Genomic DNA, 16,559 nt, shown 5'->3' with positions numbered 1-16,559 from the left:
CATCAAAAGTGTGCCCGTCCAAATCTCAATAACCAACACTGTAATGAAAGACTGCTACAGATTCCTATTGAATTCAGGTCACTTAGCTTTCTATAGTTCAGTTGCTGTTCCCTTAGTTCTTACAGTAAGTGTCGGATTTTGTAGGTTTGTGAACTACATCAAACAGTCCAACAATATATCACAGTTTCAGTACCAGTTATAGATATTCACACAATATGAAAACACAAGGAAGTTGTTTGATTATGCTATTTATTTCCAGTGAAACCAAAGTATACTACTGCTGTGATCACAGAACGTCTTCACATTTGATGCAAATATGAAAGAGCTATGTACAAAGTAATTAAGTGGCACTAATTTTAAACAAAAAGGAACAACCCAAGCCTCAAATATTATATAATGTAAAACAGGCTATATGCATCAGTTTTGTAAGCTCCAACTGCACTGCAGTTGTATTAACTTGAACATAAGTGCCACATTAATGATCATTCCTTCAGACAAATTTAATATAAGCATTAGATATTAGTTAACAGTGACAAGTTTTACCGCAGAAAACTAGTGCAATCTTTTACACCTCTCACTCTTATAATTCTAACTCTTACTGTAAAGCTCATACATTTGGATAGCTCATACATTCTCTTTCTAAACTAATATATACTTTAAAGTGTTTTTTTATATATATATATATATTTATTTATATATACCTACATAGAAATCAATTTCACATTGTAATTAAACAGGATAAATTTACAGTAAAATTAGATGGGCCAAACTCTTTTCTGGTGTTCATTTTATTGTGTTCCTGAAGTAGTGTGAACAGAAGGAGTAGCTTCGTGATCAGGCAAGAAGGTGACTGTGGGGCTAGCTGTCTCTGGAAGCACAGGTGCAAGCACATGACGGCATACAGGACACGTTCCTGACTAGAAGGGAGGAAATACCACTGATTAATTGTAATGCAAGAGAATAAATCAGGGATGCAAAAAGGTAAGGCTTCAAACAAATTTAGACGGAAGAACTGCATGTAGGGGAACAAGTGAACCAAGAAGCCAATTATGTTAACATAGATCACAATCCTCATGTTGCCAACTTCAAAGTGGGCATGTCAACTTCTGAGGGATTTCCCTGGCGCAAGCAAATTGGAGACTGTCTTTGGTGGAGGTATTAGATCATCAACCTTAATCACATACTATGGCAAAATGTGTTATTAAAATTGTATAGAGAATCACATTAAAGACCTTTAAGAAGGTTCATATGACTAGATGTCAAAGCGAGTTTATATTTAAAATTCACAGCAAAAATATATACTGTATGAAACAGCATACATTTCAGAAAGCTAAATTCAAGTGGTTCTTCTACAGAAAGCCAACCTGTTTGCAGCACTTCATTTCCACCTCCGCCCCCACATCTCCCAAAATATACAGGACTAATGACATGAGTTAGGTTAACCCACTACTTGTTGGCACAGCTGGGATTTCTAGAATTTTCAAGATGAAGCTCATGACCACAGAGATAATCTAGTTGGCAAAACAATCCCTTTAACTTGTACTTCACTGAAATAAAACTTTTCAGGAGAGCTATGAAATCTGCAAGGGTTCCCAAATCCTCTATACTGTCTATGAGTGGGGTCTCTTTATGTGTGTTGTGTGTGCTTATAGGATTTAATCCACCATGACCCATGTAGATTTACTGAACTAACGGCTCAATGTTGGGGGCTTGTTACGCACATACAACTCTGGTGCAAGTGTGGCAAGGGAGACCTCCATATGTACACTGGAGAAAACATGGACCTCTGCGCCAAAGCCTTTTTCTTCAGTCGGGTAAGTTGCTCTGGCACAGCACATCCACTTTACTTCTGTTCTTTGTTAAAGCCACCCTAGCAGGATGGTTTGGGCTAATCTGTCTCTGGAGAGGCCACCAGTGAGGGAAGAAGCAGCAGCCAGGCACCTCTCCACCATGCCTGGGTCCAGCTCCAGCTCAGAGCCCCCTCCCTCCTGCCACCAACTGTCTCTGCAGAGGCCACCAGTGAGGGAGGAAGCAGCAGCCAGCACCTCTCCACCGTGCCTGGGTCCAGCTCCAGCTCAGAGCCCCCTCCCTCCTGCCACCAACTGTCTCTGCAGAGGCCACCAGTGAGGGAGGAAGCAGCAGCCAGGCACCTCTCCACCGTGCCTGGGTCCAGCTCCAGCTGAGAGCACCCCTCCCTCCTGCTGTCAACTGTAACTGCTGAACTTTGCAACTAAGATTGTAGTGCCTGAATTTGCTTTCCTTTCCCCCCTCCTCCTCCTCCCTCCCAATCCCCTTTCCTTTTGTGTCATGTCTTTTAGATTGTAAGCCTGTGGGCAGGGACTGTCAAGAAATACTTTTGTAAGCCACCATGAGAGCCTTTTTTGGCTGAATGGCGGCATAAAAATCCTTAAATAAAATAAATAAATAATAAATAATCTATAACAGGAGACAATTACTGGAATGTATGTGATTCATCAGTAGTGAATTGCAAGTGAGGGGGAGCAGGGCTTCATGACTTCCAGTTATCATCCAGTTCTACTATTTCTCTTAAAGTGTGCATTCAAAAGATTACAGAAGGCACATACTTAGCTCCAATATAAATTTGTCGAGGTTTTAATGGACAAGCAATAGTTGCAGGCCAGGGGGCCAGCTAGTGATGGGGGAAGGAGACAGCAGACGTGGGCAGTTGAGGTGGTGGCAGCAGGGTGTGTAAAGAGGAAATCCAGAGGTGGAAGTGGCAGCAACTGGGAAGGAGGAAATCCAAAGAAGGAGGCATAAGTGGTGACAGCAGGAAAAGAAAACAGCAGAAGAGGAGGAGGAAGACAAAGCAGCAGCAACGGTGGCAGGATAGCAAGGGGGAAAGGAAGACTGGAAAGGAGGAGGAGGAAGGGGTGGCAACAAAACAGAATCCTAGCAAGGGGGACAAGAGAGAATCCCAGCAAAGTGTGTGTGTGTGTGTGTAGTGGGAGTCAAGAAAAGAGAGAATCCCAGCAAGGTTATTTGCATGCGGGCCCCCCAAAAAGTGGGACAAATCTGCCCTCAAGCCTGAAAGAAATGACCTGCAGGCCCAAAACAATTGCTTGTGGGTTAGTGTTTCAGAGGACTTTAATACATCGTTCTGATTTTGTAAGACTGGCACTTCTTAGGCCCAACATTTTATCCTTATACTGAAACAAGGTACAGACTAAATTTCTTGTAGACACAAAACAGGATTTTGCTTTTAAGTATATGAAGTGCCTTCTTCACAACATGGTTTCACTCCTCCTGGAAGTGAACTTGATTCTATTTTGTCATTATCTAGCACAGCAAAACAGATCAAGATGCTCCAATACACATCACACATAACTGTTCATGTTGGCTTCTTTCCAATTGAAAATGAACTCAGATTAGTCACTAATCTTAAACAGCATATCAGTGTGGTGTGGGAGACCTGACAAAATGCCTTTAGAGATCGTTGCTCGTGTCATCTCGACTTGAATTGCTCTGGGAACATCCTTGTCTTTTGTACACATTTTTACCACTAAATCCCATTCATTTGCTTGTTGAAATAATGGTTGCCTGGATTGTAGAGTAGGAGACAGCGCTATTCTCTCCAATGTAATGCACAAAAAATGTTTCTGCTGGAACGTATTCCAGAATGACAACACAGTCCACGGCATTAATAATCCCTATAAACAAGGTACCATCAAATTAAATTTCATTTTTTTTTAAAAAAAATATTAAGTACCTTTGAACAAATAAGGATCATGGTATCCATTGCCAAGATTCAATAGGTGAATTTGTGTTAAGTAACTGAATACCGAACAAAATTGTGAAGTTAGCAAATTAACATTGGGGGGGGCAGGGAGGACTAATATCTATACTGCAGTTTAAATTGGTTTTAAAAAATGGATCAATTGTCATAACTTTCCCCAGGGAATACTGAGAACTGTATTTCTGTGAAAGTGCTGGGAATCCTCTCAAAAGAACCCACCATGCACAAAATTCCAATTCACATTTTCTTTTTTTTAAAATACATTTTAAAATACAGACTCAAATGTACCTAGGGAAGCAATGCTATTTTATAGCACTTTCAAAACACTTTTTTAAATTGAGCTTTTGATATTTTATTTTTATTTAAAGCTTTAAAAGTAGAAAACAACATTTTGAATTGGGCTCAGAAATATACCAGTAACCAGTGCAGCTAGTGCAGTGTAAGGATTATGTGATCAAATTGCCTGACCCTCACCAACGCTCAGGTGGCTGCATTCTGCACCAGTTGGAAGTTTCTGATCCGTCTCCAAACACATTACAAGCATTACAACAGTCCAGCCTGGATGTCACTAGTGCGTGGATAACTGGGGCAAGGCCTGCCCTCTCCAGATAGGCTGCAGTTGGCACACCAGCCTAAGCTGGTAAAATGCACTCTAGACACTGCAGCCACTTGGGCTTCCCCCGTTAGCTCAGAGTCCAGGACTCCACCCAGACTGCGCACTTGGTCTTTTAGCAGGAGTGAAATCCCATCCAAAACCAGTTGTAAACCTCCATCCCAACCGTCAGTACCTTTGTCTTGTCTGGACTGAGTTTCAGCTTGTTCACAGTCATCCAACAAGAGGTAGAGCTGAGTATCATCTGCATACTGATCATATTTCAGCCCAAACCTTCACCAGCGGTTTCATTAAGATGTTAAAAAGCATGGGGGACAAGATAGAACATTGTGGCACTCCATAGGCTAACAGCCATAGGGTGGAGCAAAAGTCCCCAAACACCACCTTCTGACACAACTCCTCTAGAAAGGACTGGAACTACTTTAGAACTGTGCCTCCCAAGTCAATCCAGATAAACAATCCAGAAGGATACCATGGTCGATGGTATCGAAAGCCGCTGAGAGGTCCAGAAGAACCCAGCGTAAATCATCAACCAGGGTGACCAAGGCTGTTTTCATCCTATTACCAGGCCTAAAACCTGATTGGAATAGATCTAGGTAAACAGTTTAATCCAAAATGGCTTGGAGTTGTGAGGTCACCACATGCTCTAGCACCTTGTCCCAAAAAGGCAAATTTGACACAGGGTGGTAGTTATCAGAACCCATAGGATCCGAAATTGGTTTCTTCCACCAAGTCCCTTGCTACAGCTTCTTCCAAAGCTGTGGGGACCTCAATGGACCTCAAGGAGGCATTTACCACCTTGGTGGTCTATCCAGTCCAGTTCTGGCAGATTTTACAAGCCAGGATGGATATCTGGTATATTTTTCAGTAATGATCACAGAAAGTAGACAAATCAAATGATTTTCCTAAACATGGTGTGGAGGATTGGAAAACTGTCTGTATGCTCCCACCCCTCCTCTTGTACACAATTTCCATTTCTCATTTGCACTAACCATACTTTACCATGATGTTATGAATTGGCAAACCATGGTTAGTGCTTGTCTGCCAAACAAGAATTGAAAATACATTCCAAGCCATGATTTCTCATTATGGTTTGGACCGCAAGTGCTGAACACTGTTTGCCATTATACCTGAATCAGCAAGCTGTGGATAGAGGATAGTGCTAAAGAAGAAATGAAGAGGAAAACCGCAAATGAGGAGAAAGCATGTGTGCCTGCAACTCATTCATGAATGTCTAAAAAATGATTGTGGCTCAGTTCTAATGACCCTTGAAACCGTTGTGTGGAGCTAAACACATATCAGATAAAACCATACATAGAATTGTGGATAGACACTTAAATTGGTCTCAATCAAGGATCTAAATTCATGAAAAGAGCATTATTACCACCGTACTGTATGTTTATTCACCACCTCCATAATTTACAACTGAGGGCAACTGATAAGAAAGCTCTGGCCACTTTCAAAGGCGGGTGTATCAATATTTCACAGAAATGTAAAAAGCTTGAGTTTTAAAGTGACATATTAAATTGAAAAGCAAGTACTTACCTTTTGTAACCAAAGCGTTATGCAAGGCTTATGAAAGAAGTGGTGGCACGGAAGCTCCGTTACAATTTCTTCTTTGATGTATTCACTGCAACAGATAGCACAGCACTGTTCCTGACCTACAGCTTAGGAAAACAAGTTCAGATGAGTATGCAATTTCAAAATCTAGGAGAGATTAATACTATTTTATTATTTTAATGTTATGTTTGACCATAATAGTAAATATATCATTTACCCTTACCGTTGTGATCTTCGGTAATAATGATTTGTGGCAGACAATCTATGCTCTCTTTACTAGCTGGTGGATGAGCTTGCTCAACATCAATTGCAAGAGACTCCAAATGTGCCAGAGCAGTCTAAAAAAGATGCATAAAAAGTAAATATTCTTACTCATAAGACAGATTGATATATATTTTTAAAAATCTCATTCAAAACTGATGTGGGAAGCTCAACAACTATAGAAAGAGATAGATACAAATTGGTTGCTTATACATTTTTGCAGAAATAAAGAAAGACGAGATTAATATGAATGACATTTATGGAGAACTGGCTGTAAATATTAATTAAATTCCTAGAATTAATTATAGTATAAACTGTACTCCTTAATTAACAGGTCTGTATTATTAAACTGGATGAACCACCTGTCATCTTTTCTAGAACACGGAGGAGAGCAGTCCAAGTTTAATTGTCTTAGTAACAGTGTGGCACCGTCATGGATTAGTGCCTCGTTTCAACTACTAACAGTTGTAACTAGAAACTGAACAGTAAGAACAGTGTTTTGAATAGCCTAGTAGTACGAAGAAACTGTCCATAAAGAATGACACATTTCTAAATGCCTTTTATACAAACATATCCCTCTTTATACTTTGCCCCATTTTATTTTTTATTTACAATGTTTATATACTGCTCCCCATTCAAAATTTCAGAGCAGTGTACAAGATTAAAAAAAAACAGAATAAAAACACATTAAAATAGATTTTTAAAAGAAGCAAAATGCAAAGTGAACCATGGCTGGTCATCAAGGGAAGGTTTCCTGGAACAGTGTTTTTGGGAGGCACCGAAAGGAATACAAAGTTGGCGCCTGCCTGACCTCCAGAGGCAGGGAATTCCATAGGACGGGGCTACAGCCAAACCCTCCTTTGCTCAGCCCTATTTCCCTCCTAATGCCTGATCTTACTGTTCAGGAGAAAGCTGCATCTATGATAGGTGGGATGATATAGTTCAGCAGGCACTACCGTAGAATAGAGGGTTGAGAGCCTCAGGCTTGGGCCCCCAATTTGTACCTCTGGGGTCCCCCTGAAGGCTCCATCCCTGTTGCCCGATACCACCCACTTTTGCCCAGCCACCCATAATTTGGTGGCTCTCCAGCTTTTGTGCAGTCCCCCCCCCCATTCTAAAAGGCTGAAATGCAGGCTTAGTGGCAGTAAGATAAAATATGCTGGTCTTTTGGGCCCACCCCTTTTGTGTTTGTTCCCCCTCCCGAAAGCCCCCCCCCCCAAGCTTTTCCAAAAAGGGAATTTGACCCTCAGGTTGAAAGAGGTTCTGCACCCCTGCTCTATAGCCTACTACAGAGCTCATACATACTTTCCAAGTTCCACAGTGGCTTCATTTGTCGCCAAGAACGTGGTTTACAATGGGTGCTTATACATTCCTTATGCAGTGGAGCTTGTTCAAGCACACAGAATGAGGCCCAGATCAGTAGGTAGATTAAACCATATGGTGTAGTGGCCTTTAGATCATACTGAACCACATACCCCTATTGCATTGCAACCAGCCACCGAACTTTCCACACAGTTCATGCAAAAACATTTTCTTTTTTGGTCAGCTATTAAAGTCCCATTAATTCCTAAGGCATTAAAAAAAGGGACAGCCAGGCATACCTGTTGTAAAAAATGTGAAAAAGCATGCAAATTAAATGTTTTCACCCCAAAACAAAGCTAAGCCCTCATGCTGCTGAACTGAGCAAAGTCTGCCGGTAGACGCACACGCTCTGAAGCTGCTTGCATGTGTGAACGTGCCTAGATTTACCCAATACTACATTATGGCACTAAAGACTTCACATGCAAATCCCCCTAAATATGTTGTCAACATAATCAAGTCACTTTCCATAAAGCATAAGGATATAGTATGTTTTTGCTGTAGTTCCTACAGCTGAGGTAATTACATTTTGCTTAGACTGGATGTGTATTTTCAATTAGGTTCTGATTTATCGAGCCTAACCTTATGCACAGTGAACAGATTGCCAACGTTTGTGAACAGATGCCTAGTTTCACCTTCAATAGTGGGTTAGAGTGTGTAGTGAAAGGGCCCATAAATTTACTTTACCTCCTTGGGAAGATACTGAGATAGTCTGTTACCCATAATTTACAAAGTACTTTGCAGTTCTTTGGGAAAAATAACTATAAGACTATCTAAATCTATGTATTATTTTAATACCGAAATATTTGTTTTAATGAATTACTTTTACTTCATCGCTTAGTAAAAGGGAAGCTGTTTGAAATATCTGATAGAAAATATGTACATCCACTTAGCAAACAAGATCAAGTCAAATAATAATATTTAGCATTTATATTGTGCATTCCAGATGTTTCATACGCATGTCCTCTTTGTATTCCTTACAACAGCTGTGCAAGGCCAGAATCTTCCTTAGGGGCTAAAAGGACAGTGAGCAAGTACAAGGCTAAGCTGAGATTTTAATGTGGAACTTCCTGACTCACAGCCTTTACTCTTAGTCACTAAACTACACTAGTGCCCAACAGTGTCATAGTAAGCATACAAACATAAAACTCTCAATATTTAGATTTGTGCCACGCACAATTCTGATGATTTGTTCGCAGGAGGATTTAAAACAATGGTGGCAATAGAACTACCTTTGTGTTTCCACAAACCTGGCGTCCAGCTCAGATACTAAGCAACTGCTTCTGCTTAGCTGGAACAGAAAACATTGTCCCACACAGTTTCTACCGAAAAGCATTAAACATCTTATAAAGATACCTGAAATGGGTTGGGAACCAACCATATCTATTTGTGCAGCTCTTTTTTGTCCTTGGATTTTCTACAGCTGTTATTGGTCCACTCTATTTGTGTTATTGAATGGACATCACCATGTTGGTATACTAGCAAAGAATCTTCATGTGGTACTGAAACCTAGGGCAACTGCTACCATTGTGGCTAAGATCAGCAAAGACGTGATAATAATTCTGCTACAGTACCCAAACTCAATGGCTATTGTTAACTATGCTTAGAAATATGTATTCACAAAAACACTGTTCTCAAATATGCCCACGGGTCCAAAGGGTTGGGGACCCCTGCAATAGTTCACAGAAGAACCAGCCTGAAGCATTTTATTTCCCTCAACCCCCGCATTTAGTGCTATCACTGCACAGAAATCCCTAGCTCAAAACCTCCGTTGCTTTTAAATGAAATGCAAAAATACAGTGAGATGTTATGACATACAGTCCCCAATCCTCCTCCCTGGTTCTGCAGGGATGTTTTTCCTCAGCTTTTCCAGTACCAAGCAAACACAGGAATAGGCTATCAGCAGCTGGCTGCTTGCAATGAAAACAATACATTGCAAACGTTGAGAAATGCACAGCCAGCTGCTCTGAGAGGCAACATTTGTGAATAAACTTGGAATGCTGGGAAACATATACACACAAACACATCTAATACAAACGTTTGACACCTTGGCCATGATGGGAAACTTACTTAGATAATGATTTGGCAGATTACTCTTCTAAACATATTTGAAGCAAACCACGTTAAACTAAAAGAAGGAATGAAAAAGCATACTAAGAATTCAATTTGGTTATTCTACAATTTGCCTCCTTCCCCCTTTACATTGTGAGGGGATTTCAGCATTTAGTGTAGGACAAGCTGTCTTGACAACTCAAACACACTACACGCACACACACAGAGAGACAATTTCAACTTCAGCATTTGTACAGTACTAAAGCATTGCCGCTTTAATAAAAATACCACGATAGAAAACTTGAATGACTGCTGTTTCATTCAAAATCAAAATGTTATCATTTTTATTCTGTAAATTTTAGAAATTTGTGTTTTGTATTAATAGAAAATGAAGTACATTTTAATATGATTAAGAGAGCAATCCACAGCCCCTAGACAGAGTATTGGGGGGTGGCTGCGGGGAGGGCTGCATAGGATACTTCAGATTCCTGGATTTGAAGCCGGAGACAGCTCCCCGTCCCCTTGCAGCCAGAATGGAAACAACCATAAGCTCCATCACACCAGCGATTTATTGCATACTCGCCATGCCTGGTATTCGGTTTTGCAGCCCGGTACTCACTTGACATCATCCACATCCTGCACTCGTCTTGCCTCTTCCCCTCTATGTTTCATTTCTTTTTGAAGCAGGGGAAGTCTGGATTATTTACTAACTGGAATATTTACTAACAGGGACTGGCCAGCGAGACCACATCACGCCAGTCCTTCTACAACTTCACTGGTTGCCAGTCCAGGTCTGGGCCCGATTCAAAGTGCTGGTACTGACATTCAAAGCCCTTAACAGCTTGGAGCCAAGTTATTTGAAGGAACGCCTCCTCCCATATGTACCTGCCCAGACCTTAAGAACATCCACAGGGGTCCTTCTCTGTAAGCCCCTGCCAAAGGAAGTGAGGCAGGTGGCTACTAGGAGGAGGGCTTTCTCTGCTGTGGCACCCCGGCTGTGGAATGAGCTCCCCAGAGAGGTTTGCCTGGCGCCTATACTGTATTCCTTCCGTCGCCAACTGAAGACCTTTTTATTTGCTCAGTATTTTAACACCTAATTGATCGTTACCTTGTCGTGATGCTGGAGCTGGAGCACCTCAAGGATGCCATGAGCTAAACCGTGAAGGGACACCCAAGATGGTCAGACTAAATACGATCCCTGGGGAAGGTAATGGCAACCCACCCCAGTATTCTTGCCATGAAAACTAAATGGATCAGTACAACCAGAGATATGTCGGTATACCATTGGAAGATGGGACCCCCAGGTCGGAAGATGGTCAAAATGACAGACTTGACCTTGGGGGAGCTAGGGGTGGCAACGGCCGACAGAAAGCTCTTGCGTGGGCTGGTCCATGAAGTCACGAAGAGTCGGAAACGACTGAACGAATAAACAAAAAAAAAATTTTAACTTAAATTTAAACTTTGCTGTTTTAATTCCACATTTTAATCTATATCAATTTCTGCTGTGTGGTTTTATCCTGGTTGTGCTTTTTATATTGAATGAATAAGTTTATTACGGTATAACAACCAGTACTCCAATCAAACACCATACAATTTAACACATTACATTACATTACAGATGTAGAATGTGCGTATGTTATTAATGACTTGCCTCTTTACGGCATGAGATGGCTGCAGCACAAAATCTGGCCACTTCCACAGTAACTTGGGCATTCATGCCTGACAAAAGGTAATCTAAACAAAATTTGTCTGTTCTGCCTGGGAATTTTTTTATGAGTGGTGTTATTAAGGAAACTCTGAGGTCTTTATACAGGTGACTATTGTCTCAACATCCCCCGACCCACATGGCCATTGCCGTTCGCTGTAAGGGGTTTTTTAAAATCTGCCCTCCAGCAATGCTGAAGGTAGAACATTAAACCTGGCTAACGTAAAAGCTCTTCTGAGCCTCGGAACGGTCAAGTTTATCAGCTACGTGGCAAGTGCTGGAGGACCACTATTTTCCCTGAACCCCGGGTTCAGGCTAGCTCGACTCAGTTGATCTTGTAGGTCGATGTCTTGAGTCCTTTGGGCAATATCCATTTTTGCTTTCTCGTATCCTAGGTTCAGGACCGCAGTCATGGAGTAGCCTAGGGATTGCAACTTCCTATTCAAAGTATCTTTCCACCTTGAATTGAAAGTGTCCGTTAGAGTAAGCAGAGCTAAATCCACAGGGACAAACAGTAATTTTAACCAGAGATGAAACTTACGTATCCATATATGGGCCTCTAATGAGATCTGGCCTGCCTCCAGCCTTACAATTGTATTTTGAAGGCAGGACGGGACTGCAAGTATTGCCCTCAGAAATTTAGTTTGTACAGCTTCCAGAGGGGCCAAGTTTTCATAGACACAAATCTCTGAACCATACAGCATTTGAGCAAAAACCTTAGCAGCAAAGACTTGGAGAACAGAGGGAATATGCTGCCCACCTTTGTTATAGAAAAAGGAGAGGAGTGCCTTAATGCTCCTCTGAACATTAGCGATGGCATTTTTAGACTGAACCCTCCACGTTCCTGATGAATGAAATATTATTCCCAGATATTTATACGAAGCCACCTGTTCGATTTGGTGTTCATTTAGTTGCCATTTATATTTTAGTCTTCTTCTGGAAAAAACTACAACCTTTGTTTTGTCATAATTGATCTGCAGTAGTTCACTTTCACAGTAACCCTTCAAGGCCCTCAGCAGTCTTCTCAAACCTGATTTGGCCAATGACAACAGCACCGCATCGTCCACATAGAGCAAAATCGATAAGGGTCTATTTGAAATACTAGGTGGTTGTGCTCTTTGCTCCGCTAGACATTCTACCAGGGAATTAATGTAAAAATTAAACAGAGTGGGAGCTTATAACACTTAATATCAGTATCATGGAGCTCACTCAAACCCAACCGGCTCCTCCCGTCCTCCGAACTCAGCTCCCTCTCCTACATTGTATTTTGTATTTGTGTTATTAGACTGTTGGTTGTTTTATTATGCTTTTCATGGTTTTAATTTTTATGAACTGCACAGAGAGCTTTGTGTATTGGGCGGTGTAAAAATGTAATAAATAAATAAATAAATAAATAAATAATTTCCCCTCCATGCAAAATAAATGCACTCCACCTTCCCGTGTATTGCTGTCTTTGCGTTCTATCTAACCATCCTGTTCTTTGTTGTGGGGTGTCTGTGACTAAGGGCGGTCTCTCTAACAAAAGAGGAGAGCGGGGTGGTTCTACGCTCAACCATGAACGGGGAGGGAGAGAGGTCCCATTTAACTCTATGTTCTTACTCCTCAGTAGGCATTTTCGCCTTAAAAGAAATGTGGAAAATGCACCCTCCTTGCCTGCAGCTCCCTCATTTTTAAAGATAAAGAGATCAAAATTGGCACAGTGATAGCTCTTAAGGAGGACTTTAGCCACTAAAATCAGATACATGCTTACCTTTGAGTAAACCCCATTGAACAGAGAGAGACTTACTTCTAAGTAAACAGAAGTAAGACCTCAGAAGTAAGCATAGGGTTGCAGAGCACTTCTTTGCTGTTTTAGACTTAAAAAAAAAACTTCTGAGTGACCACACTATTAAAGATCAGTTCTATATGTGTTTACTCAGAAGTAAGTCTCTCTCTGTTCAATGGGGTTTACTCAAAGGTAAGCATACATTTGATTTTATTATGACTTTGATGTAAATGCAGCTGAAATCAATGGGATTTACTCTTGAGTAAGGGAACCAGCAGATCTGTAGTGTATGAACTTGGAGATGCACAGATTCACATGATCAAAGGAAAGTAAAAGTGATCCTTCGCACTGGTGGACTATGAGGAAAAGGGTTCAAGAAGGATTTTTTTTAAAAAAAAATCCTAAAAAATCAAGGGATGAACCAATCTGATTCAACCTTGGCTTGCTGAAAGCCCTCCTTAAGAGCTATCACCACACCAAGTTTGATCTCTTTATCTTTAAAGCTTACACAGATGTAAGCATGTTGGTTACCTTGGAGCAAAAGAGGGGACCTGACCACCTTTACAAAAGAAGCTCCCCTCTGCCTGTTCTGAAATGCGAAATGGGGAAGTCTGAGGGAAAATAAAAAAAAATAATCATGGGGAAACATTGCCCTGGACTCATATTGAGAAACTGGAAGCTCAGGGAAAATTGAGAAAATAATTTAGGAAGTAATTTTCTCTTTCAGAATGATGGATGAAATACTTTTAAAAGCAATTTTTAAACACCATATTGTTAGAGACAATTCCCACAGCTGCAAATATCTTAGATCTAAGATAGTAATGTAATTGATAGCATTGCTACTTCATTTGAAAGGATTACCAAACAAGGAAAAGTTTTGGAACCTGATATTAGAAGAGGACTTTCAAACATTGCAGAATACAGAATATCTTCAGATATTAGATCTAGGAGTACAATCTGGGAGTCTGCCATGTTACATTGCTCTTGCATCATGGTAGCAAGGCCTTTGTACAAGATGGTCTCCAATTCCTCTTGCTTTTCATTTAATTCAAATTCCTCCATCTTTCACTTCAAGTGAAAGAAGCTGATGAATATTAGAACACACACACACACACTGAACACGCTAATATGTGAAAAAAAGTTCAGAAGCTCCAGACTTTTCTTTAAATATATGCTATGGATGCATCTGGCTATATCTAAGGGAAAGAAAAGGGTCCTGAAGTCATGGTTTTATTTTGCAAATCTCCATATCCTTTCTTTTTCCAAAATAAGAATGGAATTAAATGGGCCCCACTCTGGCCAGCTCTCCCAGCTCTATTCGTAACAGCCAATTCAATTTATCCTGCATCCCAACATCATTATTATGTACATCTTCTCATCCACTGCTGGACAATGATGGAGTAGAACATTAGTTGGCCAAACAGGCCAGGATAAACCCATGGCTAGCATTTTTGTGGCAACCCTGTATTCTTTGTAAAACGTAGTTGCAACTTGTATAGTATGCACAATTTTTTCAACTGGTATTTCAAATCTCCTTCAAGTATTTCATAGCTATAGGAATTGGTTAGACCTCACAAATGCTCTTGAATAGCACCAGAACTATATTTGTATAGACATTCTGTTAATGGGAGTGGACTGCATCTAATACAATTTCTAGTTAACAAAAGAACAGATAGTGTTCAAAAGGGCTACAGGAGGGCTCAAATAAATTACATGCATTGTAAGAATCACCAACAAGTATCATGTATGATATGACATGAACATTTTACACTGTGATATTTTCAGGAAATTAGAACACATATAAGTCAAAATCTCTTCTACACTATGATCCTCTTGGAAAGGTTAGTGACTCTTGCATGAAAGCCATTACTCACCCAACCACAAAAATAAAATAAATAAAATTAAAAATGTTGCCAACCTCCCATATTAAGTACATTAACTACATAAAGGGAATTTAGGCAATCAGGAATTGCATGTACCTGTAGACGCTGATAAGTCATTTCCATGAACATGCTTGTTACCTGAATTTGAAAAGATTCAGGTTAGTGAAGAGGAGGAGTACAGCTTTCTTTTAAAAATTGTACCCCATAGTAAAGTACCTAAAGAATCTCCCTCATTTGTGAAATTTCAAAACATGTTTGTTTTAGAGTTAGTGTGACTGAAAAGGTTTGTGAGGCAACTGTTCCCCACCTCCCCACAAAAAATTAAACAAAAGCTTGCATTTAGGTGAACACAGGTTTTTCTATTTGCTTAGGTCATGGAAAAGACCACTGAAGCGTTGTGTTTGAATCAGGTGTGTCAGAGGCTTTATTGATTGCAATCAGGTACAAGCACGTGCAAGGGAAAGTCACCCCAACAGCAAGGAACGCTCCTCACTGTTCCAAGATGGACGAGCTTGGAAGCCCATAACAGATATGTTGAGGTGCTACAAGCCTCTTTGTTGTTTTTGTTGCAACAGATGAACTTGTCGTCTCATGTAATAATTTCATATGTGGAATTAGCACAAATTCTCTTTTATAAATCAAACAATGTAAAGAAGTTATTTTAGCTATAATGTTAAACCCTTGCTAGGGTCCACTCACTTTGAAGAACATCCCTATGTATGTATACATGTTATTTAAATGGAAAGCAATCTCTGTTGCAAGGGGTTGCAATAAATATGTCGCTAAAGGGAAAAGAAGATTCAACTAAAACAGAATTCTATTGACAAGAATTTTTTTTCCCTTGAAAACAACCTCTTCAATAATATACAATTTTAAAGAGTTCCCATAATGTTGACCCACAGATTCAGGCATTTAATGTTTAAACTCAGTACTGAATTTCTTTCACAGCACAAAGTTCAGGAAACTCAGCAACCATTTCAAACAATGGTTAGAATCACCAAGAATAAAAGATCTGACAATACAACCAGAAATGCAGGACCTTGTGAACAGAAAAAGGAAATCTGCAAGAGTCCTTGGCAAAAAGGCAAAAGACTTGTTTAAATCTAACTGAGTTGAAGAATTCGTTTATGAACAGGTGACCTATTTTTGAAAACAATAAAATGCTATGCTAAGACCAAATCACATATTCATTCCTGTCTAGCTGAAATTGTGTGTGTGTGTGTGTGTGTGTGTGTGTGTGTGTGTGTGTTATATTACACATTGGCATATAAATTTAAAAGTATTTTAGTCAATTGAACTTGGGAAAGGGGCTTGCATTTCTGATATGATGAAAACTATTAAAACAATGATACTATGTATATTTATTTATACTTTTATTTTTGAATACTGCATATATTCAAAATACCATTATATTATTATTAATAATAATAATGCCAAAAAGGTGTTAGCAGGAATCTGAACATATATAAATCCAGATCCAGTGCCAGTAGAGGAGGAGACTGTCAATAGCACTGACCAAAACACTAGGCATATTTTTAAATTATTATTTGAGGTCTCTTTACCTTGCTTTTCAGCCAAAAAAGACTCATGGAGCAGGTTCCAAAAAT

The 16,559-nt window shown here is 40.1% G+C and overlaps 1 protein-coding gene across 6 annotated transcripts in view; it reads right to left on the bottom strand.

Annotated features, from left to right (window-relative positions):
* Nucleotides 1–664: 664 nt before the first annotated feature.
* The window catches only part of PJA2 (praja ring finger ubiquitin ligase 2), a 58,728-nt gene continuing 42,833 nt past the window's right edge, over nucleotides 665–16,559 (bottom strand). For all 6 annotated transcript variants that reach the window (XM_063129533.1, XM_063129535.1, XM_063129531.1 and 3 more), the window contains 3 exons: nucleotides 6,151–6,265; nucleotides 5,913–6,034; nucleotides 665–917 (listed from right to left, as the gene is read on the bottom strand). In XM_063129533.1, coding sequence (XP_062985603.1) covers nucleotides 789–917; nucleotides 5,913–6,034; nucleotides 6,151–6,265 — 366 coding nt within the window. In that variant the 3' untranslated portion in view covers nucleotides 665–788. The remainder of the gene's footprint in view (nucleotides 918–5,912; nucleotides 6,035–6,150; nucleotides 6,266–16,559) is intronic.

The sequence above is a fragment of the Elgaria multicarinata genome, chromosome 6, assembly GCF_023053635.1.
Source record: "Elgaria multicarinata webbii isolate HBS135686 ecotype San Diego chromosome 6, rElgMul1.1.pri, whole genome shotgun sequence".
Lineage (NCBI taxonomy): Eukaryota > Metazoa > Chordata > Lepidosauria > Squamata > Anguidae > Elgaria > Elgaria multicarinata.
This window is presented reverse-complemented; position numbering and strand designations above follow the sequence as displayed.